General features: G+C 42.4%; 1 protein-coding gene across 2 annotated transcripts in view; it reads right to left on the reverse strand.

Moving 5' to 3' along the window:
- SASH1 (SAM and SH3 domain containing 1) overlaps positions 1–18520 on the reverse strand; it is a 163887-nt gene that overhangs the window by 86274 nt on the left and 59093 nt on the right. For both annotated transcript variants that reach the window (XM_081094037.1, XM_081094036.1), the window contains exons 3-4: positions 4654–4704; positions 4490–4539 (exon numbers count right to left, since the gene is read on the reverse strand). In XM_081094037.1, coding sequence (XP_080950163.1) covers positions 4490–4539; positions 4654–4704 — 101 coding nt within the window. The remainder of the gene's footprint in view (positions 1–4489; positions 4540–4653; positions 4705–18520) is intronic.

Genomic DNA, 18520 nt, shown 5'->3' on the forward strand with positions numbered 1-18520 from the left:
ACACACACACACACACACACACACACACACACCAAAAAAGACAGTCTGGTTCCTGAAAGCTTACTGAGCCTCAGTGCTAACCATGGGACAAGGGTTATCTAATGAACCTTGGGTTTGTTTATGCCACTATTTGTCATGCTTTCCATTATCTGAGGTTAAACTCATTTCTAATAGACACAGTTATAAAGATATCTCTGAGCAAAATGGCCTTGCTTTCTAGATATTCTTGAGACTAACTGGTGAATAACAAGAAATTTAACTAACATTCACCTTTCAGCCAGTTGACACAAACCGAAGATTGGTGTAATGAGTAGGCAGTCTCAATAGCCAACATAAATAGATATAAATAGAAGAGGTTCCAGTGAAAGCTCCTTTGGTCTTCTTTATTATATTTCAGTGAAAGCACATGGCGAGATTAGACTGTAAGAACATTACGATGAATGGGGCTTTGGTCAAACCAGTGGGGGGCAGGTCTGTTCTATACCTCTCTAGCTCCCCATCTATCTATTTCTCTATCGTCTATCATCTATCTATCATGCAAATCATCCACACCTCCAGGCCAAATTAGTATCAGCTATCAGCCCCACCAGGCAGGGTATCCAGGGGCAGTGATGTCAGTTGTCGGACTTCTCACTGCCTGTCTCCCCTACAAAATGCCCACCTCTTCTGGTCAGACATAGATATATATATATATATATATATATATATATGGCTAATATGCCAACTGTCCCCTCAGGAGTTTGACCGGGAGACCAGGAGTTCAATCGCTATGATGTGCTCTGACCACCAGGGGGTGGCGTGGAATGAAGGAAGGCCCTGGCCAGCAGCCAGCAGCTGGGGAAGGGAGGCCCCAGCCGACCAGGCCGAGGGACCCTACCCATGCACGAATTTCATGCACCAGGCCTCTAGTATTGCTATAATTTAAGACCTGTATCATTATAGTACTGTTAAATGCTAAATACTCCTGGGAGAGATTATGTGTTTTTTTAGAAATCAGACATTTCCCTCACAATTAATGCCTGAAACCTTCCTTAAGCAGGTTTTCACTAGGGGGAGAAGGGAAGAAGCAAGGTGTGCCCAGGCTCCTGAGACAACTGGGTGGGGTGAGGGGGACCGGAGCTCTGGAAGGCAGGAGTCACAAGGGCCAGTGGCTCGACTCCCACGTGGTCTCGTGCAATCTGCGTCTAAGGGCGGGGCTGCTGTAGGATTCGTCCACTTTTGTTGACTGAGTTCTCTTGCCTTTCAAATAAAAAACATAAGACAATTTCTACTCGTAAAACAACACTGCTGACTCAGAGGGATATTTTGGTTGGCACCAGACACAGCCCTCTGGTTTGCCAGGTCATCCTCCAGGGCTTGGGAAGCTACCAGCAAGCATTTGGATCTGAAGACTAACAGGATTTTGCATTTCAAAGTATTTGCATTTTCAAGTACACAAATACAAACAATTCAACATAAACACTGCATTAAACCTACTCCGGTTTTAATCTGACCTAGAGTGCCCAGAGTGATACCTCAATCTTTCTAGATAATCGTTTTTGGAAGATTTAACCAAAAATAATTATTAATTTAAGAATAAGTACCACCATTCTGTGAGCCATAGTTAAAATTGATTCAGGCAAGAATCATTAAAGGAATCTCCTAGCCCCTGTGGCTCAGTGGGACTCAGGTTTGATTCCTGATCAGAGAGCATACCCAGCTTGCAGATTTGATCCCCAGTCAGGTGGAGTATGGGAGGCAACTGATCAATGTTTCTCTCTCTCTCTCTCTCTCTCTCTCTCTCTCTCTCTCTCTCTCTGCCCCCCTCCCTCCCTCCCTCCTTCTCCCTTCCTCATTCTCTACAATCAATTTTTTTTTAAAGGGAATTTAATACTATTTGGTAAAAGTTTGATGAGGAACAAGATACAGACAAAGTCTCAGGTGATCTCCCACAGAATATTTTTTAATGCAAAGGGAAAATTGTAACTTCTCAGAGGAAACCCGACAGATATCACCTCAATCAAATGATTGCAATCAGTAACACCAATAATGGGACAAACTGATATGAGGCACCGAGGAGAAAACATCAAAACTGCCATCAAAACTGCGTTCTCTGAATCTTAAAAATAAACTCAGATTGAGGAATATTTCACAAAACAACCAGCCTACACTCCTTAAAAATATCAACATCATAAAGGACTAGGAAAAGCCAAGAAGTCCTCAGATTAAATGTGACAAGAAACATGACATGTAAATGCAATGAATGATTTTTTTTAAGTGCTGTATTGGAAAAGAAGTGTTATAAGAAACACTGCTGGGACAATGAAAGAAACTTGAATATAAATTGTACTTTAGGAAAATCAGTCTTAAAATGCCTCTACTTGGTCATTATATTGTGGCTGTAAGAGACTGTCTATGTCCTTAGGAGATATAAGCTGGAGTATTTAGAGGAGTGTGCCATGATGTCTGCAATTTACTCCCAAATAGTTTGGCAGTAATCATGATTAGTGATACTCTATAGGAAAAAGAGAGAGCAAGAGTGTGAAAATCAGTGAGTCTTCGTAAAAGTTATACGGACATTCATTGCACAATTATAAATTTTCTGTAAGTGTAACAGTTTTTTCAACAGTTCTTTAAAGTAAAAAAAAAAAAATTCATGATTTTTAAAAACTATTAATAAGAAAGTGAAGAGCAAAATGTATTAAAACTGTCCATGTATTTAGGAACACCAAAGTTTAATAAACCATTTGAAAGAACACAAACAAAATGGCAGTACTGCAGATGAAGAGGTCGGTCTGTCAACAGCTTTCCTGTATGTATGCTTTCAATTTTTGTTGTTGTTGTTAACCTCAGAGGAGGCTGTCAGTCTCTCTGTCGGCCACAAGAGTCATGCCACATTTCACTAAGTGAAGGATACAAACACGGAAAGAATGACTCCCCACAATTGAGGGGAAGAAGAAACGCCAACCCTAAGATTAGTACACATTTGGTGAGTCACGTCCTCTCGGGAGGAAAGGCAGACATTTCTTGTTTCCTGAAGGATTTGGAGATTCTGAGGGAACCACCTGAGTTCTCAGCCTGAATCACAAAGTAGGTCAGGTGACCCTACAGCCCACTCACTTAACACTTCTGCCCACGCTCAGCTCAACATCATAGTACCTCCAGTTCCAAGGTCATTGTCAAGTCACATCTTGTGGCTAGTTCAGCCTCCCCCACATTACTAAGTTGCTGGGAGAATATATGCAACTAAAACAAAGAAAATTCATGATAACTGCACATCCATCCATCCTCTGACCTTGAGTGGGCAGTGTCTTGGTTTTCTTTTGCGCATCCCCCCCCCCCCCGCCCCCCAGGGGCCTCGGTCCTGAACCCGATCTGCTGAGCCTCTTCAACTGAGAGTGAAGGCTTGGCAAAGCAGCCTCCCCCCTAGAAGCGGCGCGGCCAGCAGCACACACACGTGGACGGATTAGGCAGGGCTGTGCTGTAACGCGCGCACACGCTCTCCCAACGTGTGCTTTTCATTCCAGAAATACTTTATTCCGAAACCACTTCTATGTCTCTCTTGGCATGAAACAGTATAGGTGGCCCTGTGCCAAAGGAAGTGTCTGTTTAAACAAGTGGGCTTTCTCAAAATTTCCTAACCTCGGAAGGTCATAAATAGAACATTCTAGCATAATTATGATGGAAAAAAAGTAGAAAAGGGAAAGGTCATAGAAAAAAAAAGACATGTGTGTTGTTTTATCTAGGTAAAAGAAACACTGAAAATGCGAGCTATAACATAGAATTATCTTCCAAGGGAGTGAAAATGACAGGGTCCAAGTTAGGATGAGGAAGCAAAAATATTACCTTGAAGGTCCGTGAGCATCTGCCACCTTCTGTCACAAGCATTTACTCCTGTTCTAAGGTCACCCACCAAATCGAATTGCAGAGAGGGTGTTTCAATCGTGGTTTTACCCTGTTGTACCTTGCTTCCTCATTTATGACTTTCATCATAGACCCAAAACTAATGTAAAAGAAGAAAACGCATTTTGGTTGACTTAACTCTCCTTTCCCTTTCTCCACGCTCACCTCCAGGTATTCATTTAAGGTTCACTCACAATAAGCAGTGTGAAATCAGTAACTCTTCACAGAATCATTAGGCGTCGCCAAATAAATTACAATTGAAAACACGCTCTTATTATCTACCTATAGACAGGCTTGGGCAAAAGTACGTTTACAGTCATTACTTATTATTGTAGCATTTACTTGCATTATTTGTCTTCTTATTGTTGTTATTTCATATCCTTAGTTATGATTTATCTTCTAGGTAATGATGGCTGGTAATTTAACTACCGACCCACAAAAGTGGGTACTTATACAGAAACCTACTTTTGCCCACCCCTGTACATGTACTCATACACACAACATATAAGGAAACTGACAGCAAGCTCCATAGAACATACACTACACGATCCCCCTCAGCAAGGATCTGAAAGACCCTTTTCCTAGAATTTCTGGTCCTGAAACTTACTTTCTTTCCACTTCTGGCGTTGACGCGGCGCTACAGAAACCAAGCGACTCCTAGGAGAGAGAATTCACAGCATCAGTACAGGCAGAGCAGCAGGCTTCATCAGAATATCACTTAAAAAATAAAAAGCAGAAGCAAAACGAGATGATTAAAGCCACTGTGCTTACTTCGATCTGGGACCGCAGCTGAAGTGACGTGGGGCTGGCATCGGCTTTCTCCTAAAACAGAACAGATGCTGGTTTAATGCGACTTCCAAACGTGGCACACACTGCAAGACAAATCGGTCTGTAACCAGAGACGGGGGGGATTTGGGAAACGCTCGGCTACAGTGGGAGGAGATGGGGGAGATAAACAGATTTTCTGGGAAAACTGAAGTGTTTTTGAAATGAGAGCTCTGGCCTCTTAAAATAGAACTGTTTTCTGAACTCCACAGCCTGACATACGGACAATGTTATATGCAGAAGCAAAAGGTACAATCTAACTGACGAATACTGACAGATAATGGTGACTACATTCTCTAGGTGTGATCAGCTGGTCACTGGGACACAGAATTTACAGCGACCTGTTTGTGTTCAGTTTCTTTTTCAATAGAGTTCCGATCGGATTTTAAAGGTCTGAATATATTCAGGGCATTCCATAATGTAGGGCTAATTGCAAGTGTCTTTAGGAAAGTGGAAAGTTAACTTGGTGTTATCTCGTATTCCTAAAAATCACCAGGCTCCTAGAGTACAAATGAATTTTTCTAGATGAAAATTTAAAAAGAAAAAACTTCCAGCATCTAGTAAAAAGATGAAGTAAATGCAAGATGTTGCAAGTGCACTAGGAAGTCATCCTATCTACTAAAAGAGAAACATGGCAATTAGCGTACGACCACTACCCTTCCCATTGGCTAATCAGGGCAATATGCAAATTAACTGCCAGCCAAGATGGTGGCCGGCAGCCAGGCAGCTTCAAGCTAACATGGGGCTTGCTTGCTTCAGTGACGGAGGACTCCAATGTTCGCCGCCTGCCTTGCCGGCCTCTGAGCTTGCAGTTTGAAACATTGTAACAAATATAGAAGCTAAACAAAACCCCAGAAACCTGCTTTCAGCGAGCCAGGATCTCAGAGCTGGAGTTATACATTGTTTCGATTATAGAACCCAAACAAACCAGATACCTGCTTTCAGCAGCAGAGGCCTCAGAGCTGGAGCCAGAGCTAAAGCTGGCCCAGAATAAAAAGAAAAAAGAAAAAAAGGAGCAGTTGTGAGCTTCAGTCACCCGCCAGCCTGAAAACAGCCCTCAGTCCCTCACCCAGGCTGGCCAGGCACCCCAGTGGAGACCCCCACCCTGAAGGGTGTGTGACCAGCTGCAAACAGCCATCATCCCCTCACCCAGGCTGGCCAGGCACCCCAGTGGGGACCCCCACCCTGATCCAGAACACCCTTCAGGGCAAACCAGCCAGCCCCACCCATGCACCAGGCCTCTATCCTATATAGTAAAAGGGTAATATGCTTCTCAGCACCGGGATCAGCGGAGCCGAGAGGCCTCCCGGCACCGGGATCAGTGTGACAGGGGGCAGCGCCCAAACCCCCTGATCGCCTTGCGGCTCTGTGTGTGACAGGGGGCGGTGCCACAACCTCCCTATCCGCCCTGCTCTGTTCATGACAGGGTGTGGTGCCCCAACCCCCTGATCGGCCCTGCTCTGTGTGTAACAGGGTGTGGCGCCCCAAACCACCCCCCCCCCCCCAACGGGTCCTGCTCTGTGTGTGACAGGATAGAACCATAACCTCCCCATCGGCCCTGACCTGAGTGTGAGAGGGGCGGCGCCCCAACCCCCTGATCGGCCCTGCTCTGTGGGTGATAGAGGGCAGCGCCCCAACCCCCTGATCCGCCCTGCTCTGTGTGTGACAGGGGGCGGTGCCCCAACTCCCCTATCAGCCCTACTCTGTGCATGACAGGGGGGAGCTCCCCAACCCCTGATGGGCCCTGTTCTGTGCGTGACAGGGGGGAGCTCCCCAACCCCCTGATCGACCCTGCTCTGTGCGTGACAGGGGGGAGCTCCCCAACCCCCTGATTGACCCTACTCTGTGCGTGACAGGGTACGGAGCCCCAACCCCCCTGATGGGCCCAGCTCTGTGTGTGACAGGGGGTGGCGCCGCAACTTCCCCATCGACCCAGCCTTGAGTGTGACAGGGGGCGGCGCCCCAACTCCCCAATCAGCCCTGCTCTGAGCCTGACCAGGGGCTGCACCTAGGGATTGGGCCTGCCCTCTGCCACCCAGGAGCAGGCCTAAGCCAGCAGGTCGTTATCTCCCGAGGGGTCCCAGACTGCGATAGGGCACAGGCCGGGCTGAGGGCCCCCTCTTCCACCCCCCCCCCCCCCGAGTGCACAAATTTTTGTGCACTGGGCCTCTAGTTAAGTCATAAAGACGAAGCACAGGAAGCAAACACTTCCAGAGATAAAACCATGCAGGATAGCACTCTCACTTTACAGTTTAAAAAAAATGGTATCCCCTTTGAAAGAAAAAGAAAAGGAAAACTAAACCAGTTACCTGTGATGAAAATAATTAGTGAGATAAGCTTTGGCAGCAAAACAGGACAATTGCGCCATTACAAGCATCAGAATGTGCCACGGGAAAATAAGAGTTACACTAGTAAACGGAGCACAGACCATCACACTGATATTTTTCCCAAAGAGAGGAAAATTCTAACCTACTGGAGTGCTGAGGGGGAGGCCCTCACCAGTGTGTGGTCCACTGTCCAGGGCCAGTGTCCCCCCACCCCCACCCCCCGGGCGACACATCATAAGCAGGATGATGGGCTGTTTCAGAGGAGTACTACCACTAACATTATACACGTTTGAAATAATATCAGATGGTATTTAGCTGTGTTAACAATTGCCACATTCTTTAGGATTGCACATGTACTCTGTGAAGACTGTTTTGTGAGTTTCAGCTAACCTTCTGGAAACAGGAGCAGGTCACTCAAGGCCTTGGAGGGGCAGGTGAGAGGTAGGTAGGCATCAATGGGAAAAGAAAAGGGGGGGGGGGAGGACATCTGTTATCCTTCAACAATAAAGATCTATTTTTTAAAAAATTCTCACGTGCCATCTAATCGTTCAATTTACTCATGTAGCTGATTTCACCATTAGCATGATTACCAAACTAGATCGATATTGTTTTAAACTTAGCAATAAAATAATAAGTGTAACTCAGAGTAAATTCATAAATGTAAACAGGTAACCGGAATCCAGTGACAGACACAGACTACAGAGTGAATGTACTGGGGTGCCTCGGTCTGAGAACGGTATGATTTGGGACAGAGATAAGCCTGTCCTGGACCCACTCACCCTAGTCCTGGGGCCTCACTTGTTATGAAAGCAGGGAGGAGTAGCATGAAGCCCCACAGAACTTCTCTCTGGGTAAGGTCCTGCTTTTTATTGCCATCTTTGCTCATCACGGGCAAACTTGACACACTGTTCTTACAGGACAATGTATGGAAATGTTTGAGTTACATTCCAAGTACAATTGGCATGACGTCAGACTCAGGTGTAATCAACAGAAGGGGTGCGTATTTCTGAGGTTCCTGGTGTGCAGTCCAATCCTGATGCCCTGATAGCTAACCTCTTAACGTCCCGTAGAGAAATTTACCAACTTAAATAGCAGAAGGGAAGCAAAGGTATATTTTGCCATTTTTTCATTCTAAGTCGCCCTCTTCAGCAGTCAGTATGGAAGACTCACAGTGATAACGAACTCTATTAGTTCCTCTGAAATTTTCTCTGAAATGCCCATTTAATTAATACCCAACTCTAGTAGACGTCCTCCCAAAACCATCAAAAAAAATTTTTTTTTAAATGCCTGATTCAACTCTCTCCCCTTCCTCGGTTCTTAACTTTTCTTCCCAAACTCTAAGTCTCTACCTCGTTAGGTAATGGTCCATGATAGGGCATTTTCTGCTAGCATTGTACATTTTTATGTGCGTTTTTATTTATTGAGTGCACTTTTGTCACTCAATATTGTAAACATAACATTTTTGGTATGTTGTGCAAAATGTACCTGTTCCTGCATCAGAAGCGGGTACTTAGTAACAACCATATCAAATGTTCCACAGTCAATTCATCTTCACGTGTTATTTTGTTACTTATAATAAAACATTTGAGTGTGTTTTTACTACTTTTTAGGAAATTTGGGGGTGGGGGGATGGTAGTTCGATATACAATGTGTTAAAACTCTTCCCCTTAAAATAATAGACCCAGTAAATGTTTCCATGCAGAACATCTGTTTTATCAGGAACAGGAGATGTTAAACAGAAGCTTTTGTACAATGATGTTTCCGGTCGTGTTTTTCTTTTTTTCCCCCAGAACATCCCACAAAATAATGTTTTTTTTAGAGCAAATATCAATTTCATCTCTTAAGGAAAGACTACCATCGTTATTAAGAAGTATTTCTTAGAGCAAACACATCCTCAAGTAAAAAATATTACACAAATAAGGAAAAGCTGTAAAACCGTCCACTAAGTAAGGACTTATATGATGTTTGGAGAGAAAACAGAATGGACTACTGGAAAATTCTATTACTATGACACTGATGGATTCCACTTTATATCAATGACAAATGTGCAGAGTAATTAATAATTACTATCATGCATGTATGTGTGACTTGTATAAAATATTTAAGACATGAATATATAGTACTTGCTATTTCCCAAAGTACAAATATATCCTAATACTTGTTTGAGTATGATATGCTCTTTGACTTTGCACTTTGCAGTGTATGCTAAGAAGCATTTAGTGAGAAGTAACTCTAAAATTTGATCCCTGTTCAATATCCAGAGAGACACATAACACTAGTGACTGAAACCGAACCTATAATTGTAAATTAGGGTATTATGACTTAGTTTAAATTCTTAAAGTAAATTTAAAATGAAAGTGGATGCATAAAAGTTGATATATGGATTAAACTATTAATCATTAAGCCACATCTGGACACCTTCGTTATGAATGACAAATATCGCCCTGGCTAGTGTGGCTCAGTTGGTTAAGCGACCTCCCATGCGCCAAAAGGTCGCTGGTCAGGCCCTACATGCCTAGATGCGGGCTTGATCCACAGTAGGAAGTATGCAGGAAGCAGCAGATCAATGTTTCTCTCTCCCTCTCCCTCTTCCTCTCCCTTCCTCTCTCTCTCTAAAATCCATAAAAACATATTTTTAAAAAAAGAAAAAAGAATGACAAATATCATTGACATTTAAAACTCTTAGTGAGTTTGTAAACTATAAATGCTAAAGGAACATCCCTACCTTAGTGAAGTATAACAGTGAAACTCAAACCAAACATAAACGTAGGCCAGCATGTGTAAGTATATGTGTGTGCGCATGCCCAGGAAAAGGTCTGAGCACATGCACCAAATGTGAACAGTTACTTACACTATTGTTCTCTCTGAAGTATTAACATTTGTAGTAACTAATGTCATAAAAAACTATGCATGAATTTTATGATGCATAGTGAAGGTCCATGATGACTTTAGAAATCATCTCACAATTCCTATTTTGACTGAAGGAGACTAAACCATAGTACTGTATGGGGTTTTGGTTTGGTTTGTTTTTTTAAGGAATCAGATGACAAAAAAATTACTGGGTGATGGGGGACCTCAAATCCATTTCTTGTCAACTTGGACAACCTCTGGAAATAATAACTCCCTAAATGTTTATTGCATCTAACATAGCAGCAAAAAAAGAACAAACGTTTCTATCAGCGGTTCTCAACCTGTGGGTCGTGACCCCTCTGAGGGTCAAATGACCCTTTCACAGGGGTCGCCTAAGACCATCGGAAAACACATACATAATTACATATTGCTTTTGTGATTAATCACTATGCTTTAATTATGTTCAATTTGTAACAATGAAATTGGGGGTCACCACAACATGAGGAACTGTATTAAAGGGTCGCGGCATTAGGAAGGTTGAGAACCACTGTTAGATGAAATCAGTGGCTTTCCAAAACCCAAGCCAAAGTCTATGAGTGCATATATGCGCCCACCTGCTTCTGCAGGTGCACGTCCACCTAGTCACACCCACAGCATGCAACTGAGGCTCTGACCCTAAAGGACCACATTTTCACTCTGAAGTGACGAAACCCTTGCGAAATACACCAGAGTAAAAACCCACCGGGCAGAGTAAGATCCTGGAAAACATGCCATGCCCTCTTCCCCACTCCAGCGTTGTTTTCACCTTGTTGTGGAAATCCACACCTCTCCGCCCTTTAATGCTGCCAGTGCTCGAAGCCAAATGAACTTCACAGCTGGAAAAGCAGGAGGGAGAAGACCCTCTCCCACTCCCAAGGCAGAGAAGAAGGTCAGGCGCCCACCAGCGCAGCTCCAAGCCAAGCTCAGCTCCAACGGGAGCCCAGGAAGGAGGAGGTGGAAAAGCGAGAGGACTGCATGCTGAGCACGTAAAACACCAAGGTGACTGCTGACCCTTCGATCCCAGGAGGGAACCAAGCTCTAAACGGCTGGGGAAATGGCTGCCGTGGGCGATTCACACACGCCTGTGGCATCTACCACTTTATAAGAAGACTGGAAGTTAAGCTGTGTCTTGCTAGAAGAGCACACCTTTTACTAGGATCAAAACTGACCTAAGAGTGCTATGACATGAATTTAAATCTTAAAAGGCCCAGTGAAGACATTTTAATTATCCGCAAGAACAAGTCTACCAAGTTGAATCATTCAATTTCTCATTTTACTAGCAGGACCTGGCTTATCAACAGGACAGTACAAATGGCCTCGGCACTTCCCAGTGGTGGACATGACATCCAGCCAGGCTAGATGGTGTCACCGCCCACCGAGTGCACACAACCCGCTGCTGTAGTTGATTGGGATCCTTAACATGAGACAAAAGTGACAGGAAACAACTAAATGACCCCACTTAACTTCGCTTTCCTTCGGTTCCTCCCCAGTTCCTCTTTCATCTAATCACCCCTTAATTTTAAAAAGATGGCACACTCCGGATGCTAAGCACCGTTCTAGTCCGCAAGGATGAAAGAGTGAGAAAACCGCCAGCGCCTTCAGGGGGCTTGCACTCCAGTGACTTCTCAGGTCACGCACGGGAATCATCCACTCGAGGGCTACATCACAGGCCCCGCTGCTCTTGCGCGAGGCACAGCCATCTGGGCAGCTGTGCTCGGCTCTGGATGCCGCGTTTTCCGGAGGATAATGAAAACCGGGAGAACCTCCGCTAGCATGGTGTCTGGAAATGGGATCATATAAACAGGATCAATGGGAGGAACTGGGCTGTTTACTCAGAGAAGGAAAGGAAAATACAAACATGCAAAAGGCTTCTAGGGAGCGGAGGCCAGGCAGCTGCCTGGAGCAGGTTCCCATGGCCCACAGCACCCTGAACACGGACACGGAGGAGGATGCGAGGGCCAAAAGCACTTAGTACATTTTTAAGTAACACATGATTATAAAGAAAATAAAATCCAAGTATTAGTGAAGACACTGCATATTGAATTGGTCTAAAAGTTCCAAAGAAAACATTGTAATTTTTTAAAAGCCATCTTGAGCTCACTTATTTGGAAATAACCTTTAAAAATATTAGGTTATAGCCCTGGCCGGTGTCACTCAGTTGGTTGGGCCTTGTCCCATGCACAGAAAGGTTGCAAGTTCCATTCCTAGTGAGGGCACATGCAGGGATTGCAGGCTCGATCCCTGGTAGGGGGCATGCAGGAGGCACCCGATCCGTGTTTTGCTCTCACATTGATGTTTCTCTCTTGCACTCCCTCTTCCTTCCTCTTTCTCTAACCACACCAGCCAAGGTTCAATAGTATTTATTTTTTAAAGAAAGGGAGGAAGAAAAGCAAGTAAATCCGGTGTCCAAAATAGAATAAATGACTTACATTATGTGAAATCCTTGTCATTGGAGGATTTGAGCATGACCACAGGGACATCTGCTACCTGGGATGGAGGTTCTTTCAGAAAATGGGTCAAACCTCTGTCTGACTATTGTGATTCTATTACTGGAAATCAAGTAAGATTTTGTGGAGTAATTTACCTTTTACATTATATTTTAATGGCAAAATGAACGACAAGTTCTAACCAATGACTCAAACATTTTAGGATGGATAACCTTTACAAGTTGATGACAGACAGCCCATAACTGACCCATTATCCATGCATTCATTTGTTCAACCTCTATTTCTTAAGTGTGAACTCTATACTTAATTGACATGCTGGGTACTGGGGCTATAAAATAGTCAGTGACCTTCAGGAGCTCATGGTCAAAATAACAAAAGCCTCCATATTATCATATAAATAACATCTGAACTGATTAGTTAGCAGATTTGGTACTGGAATATGGGCTATATAAAATTATGTAGCCTGGCCAAACTGGAGATGCTAAATTTTAATGAACCCTCTAATAAACTGGCTCACATTTTGTCACAATTTAGTACAATATTACTGTCTTTGTAGCTGCGAAATCAAATGGTGCTATCATGACATTGAACCCTCTTCTATCTCACTCTTTGAATCATATTTTCAAACAATTGTTAAAACCTTGGTAACCAGCTTAAGAAGCTTCAGCATCAACGATGGTCACAAACCTACTTCTAAAATAAATCAACTTTTGAATTAATAGTGTTACTTAGTGATGTAAAACATTTTTAAATACATGTAAGATGCCATAGTATGTAAGAAAAAAAAAAGTAAGAATAAAATAAAAATTAGAATCTCAGAATGTTGAGACAAATGCCAAATTTTAGCCTAAAGCACACGTTTTATTGTTGTATTAGAAATGCCGGAAAACTCGGGTTTATAACGGAAACTACAGGCAGATTAAACCCCAATGTAATATACATAAATAATATGTTTCTGTTCTTGTGTAGTGATTTTCCTCCCTTCTGAGCATTAATCTTTAAATGACTACTCTATAAATTATTGCACTTAGTTCAAAAAGCAAATGAAATTTAAAATACCCATTTATTGAATGGCTAACGTGCCATGTTGAAATTACTGTGATTTATCTGTTTCTTTAACGGTTACTGTAGCAAAAGTATTTATTGCTCAAAATTATTACCCGGTTGCATAGTTTACTCTGGTTTAAACATAAATCTACTCCCCTCCACCCCCCCAACCTTGTTCAGAACAGCAGCTGTTTGTCACAACCACGAGGCCCAACTTTTTCTCGCTACAACCTGAAGGTGTGATCTATAACACTGAGGTTCATAGGAGATAGCACTCAATCAAATTCACATGCGCTGGGATTCCTCTGGGAGGGGGCAAGGTGGAGTAGCATTTAATCAGTACTGAGTTCACTCTGTGCTCATATGCCCCCTTGTCAAAGCACTAAAGGCAGCCCTGTCTGTAGAACGGATGTGTTTCTTGGGCATTACCGCCACAGGTACTGCAATCACAGCAACTGAGCGGTTGCTGCTGTGATGACAGAGAGCGATTCTGGTTGAAAATCCAACTTTTCATCCCCAGCAAAAAGGCAGCCTCTTCATTTCCCTTCTTATGATTTGGTTGGTGGAGAAGTTAGAAAAAAATACGTATTCTCCACCTAGGGCAGCGGTTCTCAACCTGTGGGTCGCAACGCCTTTGGGGGTCGAACGACCCTTTCACAGGGGTCGCCTAAGACCATCGGAAAACACATATATAATTACATATTGTTTTTGTGATTAATCACTATGCTTTAATTATGTTCAATTTGTAACAATGAAATTGGGGGTCATCACGACATGAGGAACTGTATTAAAGGGTCGCGGGATTAGGAAGGTTGAGAACCACTGACCTAGGGAAAAACTTGCCACATACATGATAATGGCCTAAATGGCTCAATACATAACGAGTGCTGACAAATAAATAAGAAAAACACTACTTTAGATAGAAAAATGGGCAACTGACACAGAAATGAAGACATAAAAATATGTGTGCTCTTAGAAATAATCAAAGAAGTATAATTTGAAACACTATGAGACTACCTTTCGTCAAACTGGTAAGGGTTTCTTTTTCCAAATAATATTAAACACTAACTAGCAAGTGTGAAATTTTAAAAGGAGTGCAGCTATGTTGCTGGTGGGAGTGCAATCTGTACAATATTACAATATTTCCAGGTGGTAATTTAACAGTGCTTCTGGAGTCTTTACAATGTTCCTGCCCTGGCTGGTGTGGCTCAGTTGGTTGGGCATCCTCCAATGCACCCAAAGGTTGCCGGCTCAATCCCCATTTGGGAGCGTTAAAGAGACAGCCAATGTTTCACTCTCACATCGATGTCTCTCTTCTCTCTCTCTCTTCCTCTCTCTATTAAAAAATCAATAAAAGTAGCCCAGCTGCTGCAGCTCAGTGACTGAGCATTGACCTATGAACCAGGAGGTCACGGTTCGATTCCCAGTCAGGGCACATGCCTGGGTTGTGGGTTTGATCAGTGTGGGGTATGCAGGAGGCAGCCAACCAATGATTCTCTCTCATCATTGATGTTTCCATCTCCCTCTCTCTCCATCTCCCTTCCTCTCTGAAATACATAAAAATATATTTTCTTAAATCAATAAAAGTATTTGAAAAAAAAAATGTTCCCACTCTTTAACCTGCTAAACTCACATTCAATCAACTACCCTGAGAAGGTAAGTAAGGAAGGTGAAGAAGTACATTTAAAGATGTTCAAGATTACTTATTTTTATAACAACAAAAAATTGGAAAAATACCTAAATAGTTCGAATTGGGGGATTCATAAATAAATTATAGCATACTCACAAGGTAAAAGGGTATGTAATAATTAAAAATTACAGTACTGAAGAATATTCAATAAGGGAAAAGTATTCCTTATAGGAGGTTAAGGAATATAAGTAAACACGCCACCTTGCTCCCAGTGTGGATTTGGGTGCATGGGTGTACATATATAGAATGTAAACTCTACTGGGTCAGGGAACTTCAGTACCTTTTGTTCACTAGTATATCCCCAGAACCCAGCAGAGTGGCACTTAGTAAGTCCTCAATATTTGATGAACAAATATATGTACAGACAAAAACCTGGGAGGAAATAAGAGTTTATATGTAGTTATATCTGAGATGGGAGTGGGGGCAGGACTTAAGCATAATTATTTTCCATTTGAGGTTTTTCTGTATCTTCTTACTTTTCTACAATATATATGTACTACTATTACAATCAGAAAGCAAAACAAAATTGATTCCATTTAAAGTGTATTTTTCCTAATGTTATTCATTCTATAGACCTAAAGTCAGGTTTAGTTCAAAATTTACACATATACACAGCACATTAACAAGATCCCATACCATAGCTGGAACGGACAATATCCACAGCATAGAAGATCTATGTTATTTTTTTTGAATCTCCTATAATGACCAACTTCTTCTCTACAAATAGATCTTTGTGAAACATTTGTTACTTAAAGATACATTATTCAGCACATACACACATCCTAGTGCTTTATTTTTTAATTGCATTATATTATTAAATTCTGAAAATTAAGCATTCAGAATGTTCCTCACAGAAATTTTGCTTTACTCTCCCTTTTTCTTTCTTAAATCTTCATTGTTGAAAGTATTACATATGTCCCCCCTTTTCCCCAACAACCCCTTCCAGCCCACTCCCGCCCCCCACCCCAGGGCCTCACCACCCCACTGTCTGTGTCCATGGGGTATGCATATATGCATACAAGGTCTTTGGCTGATTACCTCCCACCCACCCACCCACCCTCTGCTGTACTCTCCCTTTTTCTTAAACTGCCCGGTCTAACCTTCCTTTCCTATAGCACTGAAGAAAGGAATTGGAAGTATTTTCTTATCATCTCTTATTTGGCCTCCATTACCTAAATATCTCCAGGTGTCAATTAAAAATGGTTATTTCATATCATATTATGCACATTCTACGTAAAGAAAATGTGAGTGTACACAAACAGTATGCCAATTTCCCCCTAACAGATAGCATTTACCCCTTCCCCGCTCAGGAAAAGCCAACAAACAAAAACCTCAGACAAGTACAGGCAGGAAACACATCGGACCTGATCTCCAGGGGCAGAAAACGGCCAGCTGGCCCTTTCCTAGCGTCTGCAGTGTCTGCAGCAGTGACTTCAAAGAGGATGGCCAATGCGCCTGGGAAGCTGGGTGGGAGCTGGCTGGGTCCTGGATATTAGATGTCCCTCCAAAAGGCTGACATGAACCTGGAGATCTGACTGTGACTTAGAGAATCATAGAATAAAGAGTCTTGCCTGGTACATTCAGATCCGTTACAAAATAAAAATAAAAATAAAAAAAGATGAAATCCCTGTAGTGAGAGGGTCTCGTTGCTAGTCACCCACCTTTCCCCTAAACTAATGTATGCAAATTCAAAGCACTAGCACTTGATCATTTTTCATTCATTGTATAACATTCAACATAAAGAGAACCCCAGGATCAGAGCTCACCTTTGACACACAAAAATGTTATACATTTTGAAAGTTGCTATAGTCCTTAAATATTTCAAATTTTAATCACCACACACGTGACCTTAACAACTCATGAAAACACTAATTATACTAAAGAGAAAATGACCTTTAGATATGGGAAGATTCTTCAGTTCTTAGCCATAACATAGTCACAGAGCAATGTGTAAATCCCCCACATTTCACCAAAAAAAGTGTTAATGCTGCGATGAGCAGTGAGAATGACTGAACGGACAAGAGACGGGAAGAGAGTAATTGCCAGGCAAGGTTGGATGTTGCTCCAAAACAATAGAGGGCTCCAAAAGCCAAGATTTCAAAGTTTTCATGAATATTTTTGACAAAACTTTAGGAAAATTAAAAATGTCACCTTTTCCATGGGCCTTCCCTGATCCCCTAAGACTATCAGGTGTTCCCATCGTAGCAGGTAACCACAGGGCACTGTAAGGATCTATATTTGTCTATGAAGACTTCACTGTAGGTTTCTGGGCATCCTAAGCCCTAGTAAAGTGCCTGGTGGAGATTAAGTACCTATATATACAATAAACATTTGAATAAATGAATAAGTGAATGAATGTAGTAGAGGAGACTGGTAGAGCACAGGAAACCTAGTGCCTTGCACATAGTAGAAAATCAATAAACGTTTAGCAATTAAATTAAAATTTCTGTTATATATGTATTTTTAAAGGCTTTTACATTTCATTTCATTTATTTTAATCCTCACCTGAGGACATGCTTAGAAAGAGGAAGGAAGGAGGGAAGGAGAGAGATATCCAAGAGAGAGAGAAACATACGTGCCCTGACCAGGATCAAACCTGCAACCCAAGTATGTGCCCTCACCTGGAATCCAACTGGCAACCTTTTGGGGCACAGGACAATACCCAACTGAGCCTCTCCAGCCGGACAACATTTCTATTGTATTTTTAATCCCAAGGTATTGACATTGTATCATTTAATCCATAAAGCATTAGACAGTGCGTTGAGCAGCAAAGCAAAACAATGGCAGAAACAAGTTCAAGGAAGGACAGAAGCTGGATTAAATTCTATATATATCTTCCGCCACATGTATCAAGGGTTTTGTTAAGGATCACGCAGACTGCCATCTGTCCTTGTAGGCAACCAAGGGGAAAACTGAACAGAGGGGTTTAGGAATACATAAAAGCAAATCATTATTTTCTTAAAAATTCTCTCTTAAATAATTACATTCAAACGGTACACATTTTAAAAATGGACTTGATGAACTGATTCAGCTACCCACACCAAGGTGTTATCAAATAACAACAGAGCAGCAACAAACTGGTCAGTATACCCCATAAACACACCAAGGCTAGTTCGCACCCTGAATCCCACTTCTCTACCTGCTGGCAGTTATTGGACTCTACCTATAAATTGAGTACATGACCCAGGTCCAATTCTGTATTGAGGGGCAAGCACTTCTGCAGTACTCTCTAATTATCTTCATCAATATAATCATCACCAACATGATTATAACCATCATCATCATCTTCTTCTTCACTTCCCTAGCTGCCATCATTGCCAACATTTATCAAGCGCCACTTAGTGCCACATACCATGCCGGGCACTTGACATTTAATCTCCTCAAAAACCTTATGAGGTAGGGAATTTTACTAT

This window comes from Myotis nattereri, assembly GCF_964212035.1.
Source record: "Myotis nattereri genome assembly, chromosome: 6".
Taxonomy (NCBI): Eukaryota; Metazoa; Chordata; class Mammalia; order Chiroptera; family Vespertilionidae; genus Myotis; species Myotis nattereri.